Source organism: Trichogramma pretiosum, unplaced genomic scaffold, assembly GCF_000599845.2.
Source record: "Trichogramma pretiosum strain Unisexual culture from Peru unplaced genomic scaffold, Tpre_2.0 scaffold16, whole genome shotgun sequence".
In the NCBI taxonomy this organism is placed as follows: domain Eukaryota; kingdom Metazoa; phylum Arthropoda; class Insecta; order Hymenoptera; family Trichogrammatidae; genus Trichogramma; species Trichogramma pretiosum.
The window spans coordinates 862,763-875,647 of NW_019641647.1; the positions used below are offsets into that span (position 1 = coordinate 862,763).

General features: G+C 38.9%; 2 protein-coding genes across 9 annotated transcripts in view; both read right to left on the minus strand.

Moving 5' to 3' along the window:
• Positions 1-7,553, minus strand: part of LOC106659193 (kalirin) — a 74,496-nt gene extending 66,943 nt beyond the window's left edge. For 7 of the 8 annotated variants that reach the window (XR_002763503.1, XM_014381613.2, XM_023459869.1 and 4 more), the window contains exon 1: positions 6,452-7,553. The gene's annotated coding sequence lies outside the window, so the exon portion shown is untranslated. Of the gene's footprint in view, positions 1-375; positions 461-6,451 lie in introns of those variants that run through there. The other variant, XM_023459867.1, reaches the window with a different exon arrangement.
• A 3,068-nt stretch (positions 7,554-10,621) lies between these two features.
• On the minus strand, positions 10,622-12,148 carry LOC106658208 (mediator of RNA polymerase II transcription subunit 13-like). The gene has a single exon (XM_014380065.2). The coding sequence runs from the start codon at positions 12,146-12,148 to the stop codon at positions 10,622-10,624; it is 1,527 nt and encodes a 508-aa protein (XP_014235551.2).
• Between the last annotated feature and the right edge of the window lie 737 nt (positions 12,149-12,885).

Sequence of the window (12,885 nt, forward strand, 5' to 3'; positions counted from 1 at the left end):
ACATGCAGTGCTAAATATGATGCGATATAGCTCTTCAGATTGCGAGTTTGCGAGAGTCCGGCACAGCGTGTGCAGCAGCGCACGATCTCTCGCGTATACGCCTACACATACACACATAGGTATATGGATGCAAAGTAAAAATAAATTCGATCGCCAGAGCTGCTGATTGATATTTAACACTCGCGAGCTTAATACTCGTGTGCTGTAGTGTGTCGGGGCGCTCGTGCACATCTCGGCCTAGCTCTTTGTCGAAGAGAGAAAGAAAGAGAGTGAGATTGGTCCGTCGACGTACAATTGTCACACACACGTTTTCTTATATCTTATTCGCTTTATTAAACAAACTGTGTACGAGTCGCGAGAAAAGTTATGACTTACGTTAAAAGCATCGGCCTGGACCGCAGCCGCAGAGCAAAGTTTTCCAAAGCCGGAGCAGCTCGAGGCTCCAAATACATTCAGCAGTGCAAGCTTTTCAAATATGCGGCGAGCTTTTCGTCTGATCGATACATTCCGCTTATGCGAGTCGCGAGTTCTCTTAGTCTCTCGATACAGAGTCTGGCGTACAATTTTTTGCGCGCACTCCCACTATCGACACACCGTTTCAGTGCAAATACACTACATCGGAAAGCACGCGGTCCGTACCGCATGCGATTGGAAACTGCTGAATATCGCGCGCACATGTAGCACTGCAACTGCAGCTCTCACTAAACTAAGCTCGCTGCTCTAGGCTGCGCAGAAGTTGCTTCCTCGTGTATCCGAGAGGGAGAGAGAGACAGAGACAGAGAGAGAGAGAGAGAAAGCGAGACTCGGGCCAGTACACGTTAAAGTCTACCTATGGATATATGACATAGACACACTCGTATATATATAGAGAGAAAAGCGAGAAGCCGCCACCGCTGGCGCACCGCGTGTTGCACATCTCAACTGTACTCGGCGCGTATGAGCAGCAGCCGCCTAGACACCCCATCGTGCGCACATTTATGCGTGCGCACGTACAAACTCCGGGCATGGCAGACGCGGCCACGATATATGTAACGTGCTATCGCTATGGAGCGCGATACTTCACGACGCCACCTCACTTATACCTCAGCTTTTGTACGACACATACTCTATACGCATGTTACATTCGCACATAATCAATTGTGTGCGAAATATGCATAATAAAGCAAAAATGCGCCTGGGTCACGAGAACGCGCGACGCCTGTATTCTCGACATATGGATGCATGCTGCCCACGAGGGGAACGCTTAGGTGCGGGTGATCGGAATCGCCAAGGAGGGCCAATAATAATTGCCTTATACATATTTATGAGGGCGCGTGAGCTCATATATTGGATAATCGTTTTTCGACCGTGCGCGCTCGACATGGTATGGGCGCTGAATTAACGAAATCTCCTTTCTAGCTTGGCGGAAGGCAAGCGATGTGCAAAATATGCTTATACCTTTTGATGCCACTTCCAAGATTTAACAAGCACGTTTAGATATTCTGCGGTTTGTCGTCTCTATTTTTGACTATAATACGTGTCTATATGCTCTCTATGAGAACTCTTCTAACTGCCATGTGAAACATTCAAGATTCCAAAAGTTAAAATTACCACTGTGCGCACGTGTTTATCGCTTCTCAATATACGTATCAATCGAGCTTCGACTTATCAAGACTGCGAACCGTCACTGCCTCGTTCGCGCGTATACGACAATATTAATGATTATATATGAGGGCATTCCCCCCTTTTGATCGATGCTTTTTCGTGATTATTCGAAAGGAAAGCCTAAAAATACCCTACGCCTACTCCAACGATATGAACAATAAATCTCCAAATATATATTTCAGTGTGTAATACAAGTGTGAACAATAAGTACTAAGATCGATTTTTTTCCGTCAAACGAAGGACTATTTTAATGAAAAAAAAAATAAGCATTCATGAGTTCATATCTTTATGAAATAATTTAATTATATAATACGGGATACGCAAAGCGGATATTCGTAACGAATTCTTCATTTAAACTCTATTCACATACGAGTGAACATTCAAGGCAATGTCGCTTTTTCTCTTTCTTTTTCTCTTTCTCTCTCGATATATAAGTGTGCCTTCACCAGTGTACGCGGATTTTCCTTTATACATTCATAGCATCGATGGTGTGCACGACTCATGTGCGAGTTTTTTTCACTTATACCCTTGCGCGAATAGTACGCGAAGTAATATAAAAACTCTGAGCAAATTTACATTTTTCATAAGGGCTTACATATATACAAGCACATATAATACTCACACTTTCTTTCTTTCTCTTCTTTGCGTTTCAGATTTACTCTCGAATAAAAATAATATTCGATGCTTCTTACGAGCACCAGTGTAAGGTGGAATAAAAAACAGAAAATCGTATAATCTATCAAAAATGCGTTTATACGCGTGTGCTCAATCGGATGATAGATTCAATTTTTTCATCAGTTTCTAAGAAAATTGTCGAGCATACAAGAGAGCCATGTGCGCAGTTCAACTAATATATATGAGTGAATGAAGCGCAAATGAATTTTGAAATTAATATTCATTTATATATCGTAACTTTACTTTACGTGAAATTAAATTTTGCAGAAACTAGTACAGCGTAACGAAAGGGGGTTCCATAAATCGATCAATTAGGTAAAACATTGATGCCGACTAGATTCTTATCTAATGAGATCGCCTATCTTTTCAACAAGGCTACTAGAAACTAACGTTTTTTCTCTTGCAAAGTCTTTCTTTTCGCAAGTAATTCTAGTGTTTTGCAAGTACAAGCAAAAAATGATTGAGTAAATTCATATTGTGTATCGTGTATTTTCATTCTCTATGCAGGCCCGACTCTGTGATTATATGTAATTCATGTTTAAAGCGTTTCAAATCTCACCTCACAAAATAGTCCTCGAAAGTCACTTTGAGCGATATTTAGTTTTACATTGCGAACACTTATATTGGTCAGAATTCAAGATACATTGTGCGACAAAAATAACCAAAATTTATGTGCACCGACGACACGTGTACTAGAGCGTGCTTCTTTATAATGTCATACACGATGAATATCTGCTGCAAAGGCAAAATTTTTTGAAAAATCAATAGCCACCTCTTGAGGTTAATGCAGCAGTTGCACACTCGCGCACTCAAAGACAAAAGTTTCGTAAATCGAACATGACGCAGTAACTACACATATTCGTAAACTATGAAAGTTAATTCTCGTGTACAAATACAATAAAGCTTGTACAAAAAACAATCGATCGATTTATATGATATTATATACAAGCTGTGTTGAATTCGATACGAATTTTCAGAGGATAAGAACGTAAGTAGAGAAAAGTGAAGTATACTAAAAATATAGGTACGACGACCCTAACGTAATTATACGCAGCCGAAAGCTCGGGCAGAAAACCCTTTCAAAGTTTTTTTTTCTCAGTCGAAAGTGCACTCGCCGTGCACAGCAGTGTGACACGAGCGACCCTAAAGAAAAATCATCACGTGCGCCTAGGCACAAAACCACGGACGGAGACACACACAAGAAAACAACGGCAAACAAGAAAGAAAAGGCTTATCGCGAGTTAGACGCGTCTCAACGCAAGACGAATAAGTTCCATTGCACGCACGCGTATACGTGATAATTCAAACGAATCCCTTTGTGAAGTATATATACCACTCTCGGTGGGCTTTGTTTATTGTCATGCTAATTAAATCCTTCGAATTTATCGTATTAATTTGTCTTTATTCCATGTTTGATACTGGACTTTGGGCGAGTATCAAAGGCCAAAAGGCGGCGCGCGTACGATTTTTAAAAGTAAATATCGTTGTGGTTTGAGATCGAGCTGATTGTGCAACACGAGTAGGAGGAGACGCGCTCGATGATTGTGCGTACAATATCGCTCGCAAAATTTATCATTTTGAATGCACGTGACGATTAGATCATTTATTTATGTGTGTATATATAAGCTTGTTTCGAATCAACTCGATGCACTTCGAGAAAGAGAGGGAGAGAAAAAGAGAGGCAAATTTATTTGAATGCGATGCTTTGAACGTGTATAGTGCGTTTGTGTGTTTGTGAGTGGAAGGTCTGCCGGGCTTATAAAGTTAAACTGTGCACGCCGCGATAAGTGCCGAATCAGTGAGAAAATTCACTCGAGCAAATGAACTTCGATATTTTATTGATTCTTCGTGCAGACGAGGGAGGAGACAACTGGCAAGAATTAATAGAAATTCGTAAATCATGATCTCCGCGTATGCGATTTCATACTGTACAATACTTGTCAAGTTTTAATATGTATATGAATGAATATCTCTATCGTCGTAACTTTTTTATTGAAACAATTCTGAATAAATGGTGATTGTGAGCTTTTGTTTTTCTGGTGAGATTTCTTCAGATTCCAAATTTTAATTGGCTTGGATACTAGATTATGATTACATTGATGGTTTCTTATTCAGTGATACAAAGTTATTATTTTATCAAGATATGATAAGAAAATTACTCAAGTATGTAAAACTATTTGAATGCATAAATACAAATTCCATCAATTTATAATTGAATTAGGTAGCAATATGCTAATGAAAATTTAACTTAATAAAGAAAATTAAGGTATACCATTTATACTTATCAGTGTTTTCAATCAATATAAACATAACATTTTGCAAAATATGTAAATTTTTTTTAATGATTTTAGTAATAAATACATGCAAAAGTAAGTTAAATAGAATGCGAACAAATTATTTATACTAGTTGAATATTAATTAACATATGTCAAAAATGAATTATAGGTAATTTTTTAATAACTTTCCCTGGCCATTTATAACAGGTCATACAAGAAATTAAAAAATTTCTTCTATTTTTCAATGTTTACTTTAAAAGTATTGGCCTTCATAATATACATGCATTCACACTGCTTCTAGATTTAGTTGACTTATCCATCACGTGCAATATATTAACCCATACATCATTGTATCTTTTTCTATTGCATTCATTCAAGTAAAAAAGTGCATTAAATACTTTTATATAAGTTTAACAAGCAATATCAGCAAGTGAAGATCAATCCTTAGTTTCATTGCGTAAAACAAGCATTCTCTCATGTATGACATAACTGTGTATATGAATGTTGATTGTTTGAGTCAGAAGTCATCAATTGTACTATTTCAGACTCTACATAATTGTCAACTACAGAGCTTGAGAAATGCAAAGCATCAATTCCAATGACCAATCTTCTTCCATAATAATAAAGATGAGTTTTCAAGAGGCTGGAATAGTCACATTCTAATAATAAAAGACGCTACTCCCCCCAGCAGTATGAATATGGCTAGGCACACATCATCATCATAGGTAAGGCACACAAGCAGGCCATTGGCATCGCACAGAAAAGCCACCATATTAAAGATTCACTGCAGCAACGATGCATAAGCAGAAGCAAAAGAAGAAGCAGCAGCAGCATCGTGTCATTATCAGTGCAATCACCCTTTTGCATACCAGAAACAAACTCTATGATGTTTATACAAAAGTCACATTTTCTCTACAACAAGTGAATGAAAAAGCATGAATTCTCATGGAGAAAAAAGAGAAGTAAAATAAAAAGACACACAAAGGTAGACTGTTTTAGGAATATATTCTCATATGAGTTGTACTTGGATATATATATCCATGCCCATATCAGTTTATATTATATACCTGCATGTGCGGCGGCATAGCTCATGGTATTACACACACGATAGGTACTATACACGCATGTGCTTTGGTGCATGTGTGTGTATGTACATATTGCAAATACCGTTAAGTTATTACATACGTCGCGTACGCGCGAGCATGAATATAACTGCGCGTCCTTCTGCGTACAGCATTTAACAGAGATAGTGAGAGAGAAAGAGAGAGAGAGAGAGAGAGAGAGAGAGAGAGAGAGAGAGAGAGAGAGAGAGAGAGAGAGAATGAGAGTCCTTATAGACGTGCGCGTAATAGTATATAGGTATGCAGTCGTCGAAAGAGCCTAAGCAAGGCGGCAGTATAATGTACGAGGAGAGGAAAAAGATGCACTTACACGCGAAGAAGCAAAAGGCCGCGCAGACAAAACAGACACACGCAAAGGAGCTGGATATATAAGAAGTCGAGCTCGCTACGAGACGTTACACAGGATAGGTGTATTTCGCCTCGTAAAAGAGATAGCGCGAAAAAGGAAGGCAAGCATCTAATGCCTCTATCTCTTTTACTCCTTCAGTCTCATAGTCGACTGGCTTACGCATTGCATAAAATTCTGCGCTATTTCGCGAGTATTATTGAAGAAAAAAAAATGCTCGAACCGGAGGTAAAGAGAAGACGAGCGATCGCGAGTTTTTTGTTTCTATGAAATACCACGAGTACGCGAATGAATTAGAGAAAGTGTGTAGCTGGCTTGTGTGCGTACACAATACAGAAGAGACATTGGGGAGATACGCGTCAGTTGTATTAGTATATTATGATATATACCTAAACGTCGTTGACGCATACATCCAACGAAGCGTCCTCTTGCAAACGCCGATGTAGTAGTAGTATTGGTATAATAAGATGCTGCTGGCACGCTGCGTTCGTGATCTCGTTGTTGCATTCGCTCGATGATCCTTAGGAGTCGTCGTCGCATCGTGCACAGCACAGTTGATAAATTCGCATGAAAAATATTATGCCGTAAACGCGACGTGAAAAACTACACTTTGAGACAAGCACTGGACATTTTCTCCAGTTTTATGTATCTATTTCCGATCATAGCGTACGAAACGCGAACAAACAACAACAGAAACAGTAGCAGCAGCAGCAGCAGCAGCAGCAACGACACACCAAGACTCAAGAGAGAGAGATACTATTCGAAGTATGAAAATTGCACAACGATTCGCGCACGCACAGACTGGCTATATACGTTGAGAGAAAGCACACGCGCTCGCTCGAGATTATAACTCACGCATATACACTGCACACATAGACGTGTACCTCGTTGCTGTATAAGAAAATGCAGAGCGGCACAATACACAGGCTCGCAACAACCACTGCAGGGTTTATTTTCGTTGTGCTCTCGTGGCAGGGGCTGCTTCTCGTATAAGCTGCACGATCACAGCAGCAGTACAGCAGAGGGGCAAGTTTGTATTCGTCGTCGTTGGTCGTTGTCTTTGGAGATGGCAACAATGAGTTGGCAGAGTCGAGGTTCGCGAGCATCAACGACACATCGTCGTCGCTCCAATACAGATCATGTTGTTGGATTGAAGCGCGTGCAGCTCTCGGGGGCACTGCAGCAGCAGAAATCCGAATGCGCCGTGGCGTACAGTAGAAATGACAAGGAACGACGCGCGCCGCCAACGTTACACTAACCACTAATTCTTATGGAATATGCATGTATGGCTCGCTGACACCACGCCAAGTACAAGTACTGCTAGTCGTAGTATGTAGCCAGTGTAGCAGCGACTGTACAGTACGCGAACGCGACTATATGTATAGGTACACGCACACAGTACACTCGCACATCTATATATATTTTATACATATATATAGATATATGTTATTATGCGCGATATTGCCGAGTCTGCTTCGCGGACGTAGGAGAGAGAGAGACTGTGGAACGACGGATGGAGCTGCTGAAAACTGGCTATCTCTCTCTGTACGTTTTAGCAGCAGTGACTGCTCCGCTGCGTAAAGGGAGAACCCGGGGGGGGCTCGCGTGCAGTCGCTAGTCGCTGTTTTAGTTTGCTCGACCCACACACATAGCAGACACACACGCACGCACAGCCGTATGTATGGAGCGCAGCTGAATATTCCAAATCTACGCGATTCATGCGTATATGTAAGTATATATCGGGTGCAGCAGCGTCAAGCACGAATTGCGGGGGGCCGATTTACGTCGCTGCACACTGTCGTGTACTACATGCATGTACTGTCGGCACTCGACGACCTATGTACGTATATACATGTTCAACATCGGCGCATGCATGGGGCATGTGTACGAAAATGCCAGGCGCTCGCGCTACGCACTGTATTTTCATCGTCCAAGTCTCTGTGCGTGTGTGTTTATACGTCAGTCGCGTCTCTCTACTCTGTACAATATATAAACAGCTCGACTAAGCTCAACTATAACTATAAAAAGTTAGCAGACCAAATTTCAAAATAATTACGAGCTTTTGCAGGCTCGTAGAGAATCGTTAGCTCGTCTTGAACTAATGTGTAAAAAGATTATTTTCCACCTATCTGTTTCGATACAAGCCTTAAAATGTGCTTGCTACTGAATATTTCATTTGTTTGCTTTTTCATGCGTCCCTTTCTCTAAATCGAAAATTAATTACAAAAAATAATGAAATGAATATTTTTCCCGTATATGGCCATTATGTAATAATTTTTGAATTTCGATGATAAGTTTTACTCGGAAGCTTGATTAACTTTACCCTGAATCCAATTCATGCGCCGCGTGAAAAGTGTTCGATGCGAGACAGATTTAAGATTTAGTATGATTTTTATTGGCATTAGTGTTTAACTACATTGCCATAACACAAAGTTTTATATTTTGACAATAGGTGGCATTAAATGTAGTACATATACAAAAGTGATACAAAATTTAAATCTTACATTTGGCTTAAAAGTTAAACTTAAAAATTAGAAAGAAGATTGTAGTTGAAATTAAAGTTAAAAGTAAAACTCATTAACAATTTTTATGCTTTCTTAATTATTCTAGCTTATTACCAAATCTTATTACTAAATCTTAATATTAATGGAATTTATGAATTCCGCGATAGGAACTATCGTTTCAGCTTGGTTTTTAGATATGAGAGAAACGGTGGAATACGGCTCGTAATAATTATTATTTTTTAACTTATTAATCATTTTTAATCTATCTTTGTGGAATCTTTGGCATTGCCATAGTATGTGATCCACCGTTTCCTCAGATTGGCCATCACAGTCACAGCATTTTGAGTTAATAATTTTGAGTCTTTCTAAACTACTCTTAGATGAGTTATGATTTGATCTGATTCGATTAATTGATACAATTGCTTTTCTATAAATAAGGTGACTAAATTTAGTGAACCAAGGATTGGGTTCTTGTTTATAATAGTTGTCAAAGTAGTAAGATCCCTTGACTTGTGCCTCTTTGACAATAGACTCATTTTCTTTTTGTATGCATTTACTTTTGAGGTCAGAAAAAATATCTGAGAAAGGTATTTCTACCTGGTTTAGTGGTCCTGACTGAGCCGCAAGCTTTGCAGCAGAGTCAGCTTTTTCATTCCCTTTGATACCCACATGAGAGGGTACCCAGATGAATTCTATTTTTTTATTTAACAAAATTGATTTGAAGATTTTATCTTTTATGTTCATGATTAACAAAGATTTGGTATTGTAGCTTGACGAAACTGAAAGTGATTTCAGAATTGATTCTGAGTCAGTAAATATTCTAAAATTTTTTTCATCACAATTATTAATTTTATCTAGAACAAATAGAATAGCTAACGACTCTGCTGTGAAGATCGTAGCAAGATCATGGATTCTATAGGCTAATTGGAAATTTTCATTTATTGACCATGCTGCGAAGCCGGTGCAACAGTAATTATTGTTTTCATTCTTTTTATTTAAAGTTAACTTAGAGCCATCAGTATAGATATCCACGTATTCCGTGTTGCTATTGTTATTAAATTTTTGTGTGAAAGTGGAATTGGGATCTTTTGACTCTCTGATTTCCTTGCCAGACGCCAGGTCAACTAGTGGATTGACGAATGCCGAGTAGAAGGGACTGCAATATTGAAAATGTCTGTCAAACTGAGAGATGGAGAGATTATAAAACCAGACCTCGTCGTAGCACTCTGCCAGCAATGATTTTTTATGATTGTTTGTGTATATAGATGTTTCGCTAATTTCTTTTAAAGATTCTAGTTGCTCTATTATCTGATTGTTAAATATAGATAGTTGTTTTAGTATGTAATTGTATCCGAGGATTCGAAATCTGTTTAAAAGATGTGGTATCTTGGATTCAGCCCTTATTACATTGAGAGGGGTGCTATTGCGATAGCCCATTACTATGCGTAAGCATGCGTCTTGGACCTTCTGTAATTTATTTAAATTAGTCTGTGAGCACGGGTGAATGAGATGACCGCAGTATTCAAGACGAGAACGAACCAAGGACTTATAAAGCATTAATAGGAGTTGGGGGTGAGCACCCCACCAGGTAGCACGAAGACAGCTGAGAACACACATNTAATATGCTATAATGTTTGTAGGCTCTGGGTAAGTATCTATAGTGATGGCAGCTATTTCTATTTGTTCTAGGTCGTTCAATCCTAATTCAAGAGTGTCGTACATAATGTTGGATTTGATTAAAAACAAAATACCTCCTTTACTATTACAAGCTCTGTCAAATCTGACAGCGTTAAAACCTTGTAAAGTGTAGTGATTATGTTCATTTAAAAATGATTCAAAAATAATTATTACATCATAATTTATAAATAATTTAATAGCTTCAGTCTTACTTTTAATTCCTCTGGCATTCCATTGAAGAATTTTAAGGCCAGAGTTAACCATATTACAATGACTAAATAAATAAATAAATTGATTCTTTGGTTTTTGCTTTCTTTTTATAGACTCAAATAAGTGATTCAAGTACATTAATTATTAAAAGTAAGACTAAAGCTGTGTTTAAGTTGGAGGGTTGCAAAAATCAAAAAGTGGGTCACGTGTAGAACCGTTGATATTGTTTAATTGTTCTTGATGAAGACGGTTGTAAAGTTTCTTGGTCGTTGAGGCCAAGTTGGTGTTGAAATTTCCATCTTGACCCTCAGGATTGTTAGTTGTCAGTGTGCTTTTTCCTGTACGATTCTTGTTGCTGTTGCTGTTTCCGTTGTTGTTGTTGTTGCTATTATTGTTGCTGGTCGTTGGATGTGACAGGATGGCCTGTTTTCCAGAAGGAGACTGATTTGAAACTTGATTATTGGAGGATCTGATTTTTGTGGTGGTTTTATTCTCCAAACTATTGATTTTATTAAAGTCAGAATAATTTGATTCTTTATTTAATGGTGGGTACTGTTCAGCTGATTTGCCTGTGAGACTTCTGGTCGGTGGTGCAGATTTGTTTGGGAACACTGCATCTTTAGCTTCAGCAAATGTTACGTTATCATAAGCCATGATGTTGTTGATTTTTTTGTGGGCTATAAAGATTGGGCAAGATGAGTCTATGCTCTTGTGGTTAGTATCACTTAAGCCTTCTTGGCTGCAGTTAGCACAACGAGGAGCAGTATGTGCACAAGCACCTTCATGTTTGAGATCACCGCAATTGAAACACCTAGATTTTCCTCTGCACGTTTTAGCTGTATGCCTGTATTTGAGACAGTTATAGCACTGCATGACTTTTTGTACGTACGGTTCGACTTTGACTCTTACTCCAAAAATATATACATGTTCTGGGAGCTTTTGACCTTCTATGGTACATACTATTGATTTGGTTGGAATCCATTTGGAATCATTTACATCCTGAGTAGAGTGTTGTTTGTTCTTTCTGCTCATTCTACGTACCTCCATCACTTTCATTGGTCCTGAGCAGGTTATACCATCCAATATGTCTTCATCAGAGAATTCCAAATCAATACCTTTTATGACTCCTTTTCTGGTTCTTCTGAACCCAGGAACATAAGTTTCAAGGTCGTGTTTTTTAAAAGAGGTGTCATTAGCAAGAGTGTTAGCTTGAGTCCTAGAGGTGACAATGATCTCTACTTTGGATCTGCTTCTTCTACATATATTTTTAATGCTGTCATATTTTCTATAGACTAGACTGCCTATTTTGAATTGACTCACTTCCTTATTTGATACTGTACTCCTTACCCACACACTGTAAGGTCCAGGTATATTTTCTCTATAGTATACAATAGGCACTAAAGGGGTATTATTATTGCTATTGGAGTTGGTCATTTCATTTTTTCCTGTGTTGTAAGGCGTTTCTTCTGTAGAGTGTTGTTGTTGAATCTGTTGCTGCTGCTGTTGTCCTGCGTTGAATTTTTTCAATTGACTTTCAGAGTCATAGTTATCTGGGGCTCTTCTTTTGTTAAAATCTTTGTCATTGTTGCCTTTCCTATGTGTAGTATCAGAGGGTTCAAATTCCATTAAATCACCGGGTCCATTACTCCGATTATTTATCAAATCTCCGCCACTGCCAGACGCAGCCATAGCCATGGCCCGTCGCAGACTCCAACCTCAATGAGGTTATGTTCTGTATATAGTATAAATGTAACTCGCTTTGCACTAAAATATCGAGTCTAAATAATTTTTCCAGTAATATAAACAATCAGTCGTTCGTTGGAGCGAATTTTAATGTTGTTGACTCGGTCTCATTAAAGAAAAGATAGTCTTAATCACTTTATTCGAGAACTCGGTCCTTTTCCTCACGAGACAGAAACGAAAGGGTGCCTTTAGAGACATCTGTCGACGCTCGAAGAAAATTTCACTGCGAGCAGCATTGATATTATACGTACGCCAAAGACAGGCAGCACATGTAACTGCGAGCTTAGGGTATTGTAACGACGGACAATAACTAAGCCTTTCTCGCGCCTTCATCTGGCGATAATAGAACGAGTCGCGCGTGCTCCATTTGAGTTAGCGTGTAAACCATTTAAGATAGGAAACATCGTCCATTTTTGAGAGATTACTATCGATAAATTCGTTCTCATGTTTGCGACTTATTTGCGCTTAGTTCCTAACTCTCGCGACGCAATACGGTATCGTATTGATTTTAATTTCTCAGATAAACTTTAAACTCTTAAAAGGACACGGCGCAGAGGCTCCGGCGAATCAATAATACAAACAACTAACTAAACGCGACGCGGCATTTAAGTCGTATCGAGCGTACGTTGCAGATACACCGCTCGACCGCCTATCTAATGCAACTTATTTTGCGCACTTGATTTCTTTCA

Coding starts and splice junctions, on each gene's coding strand:
- LOC106658208 (XM_014380065.2), bottom strand. CDS start 12,148: ATGGCTATGGCTGCGTCTGGCAGTGGCGGAGATTTGATAAATAATCGG.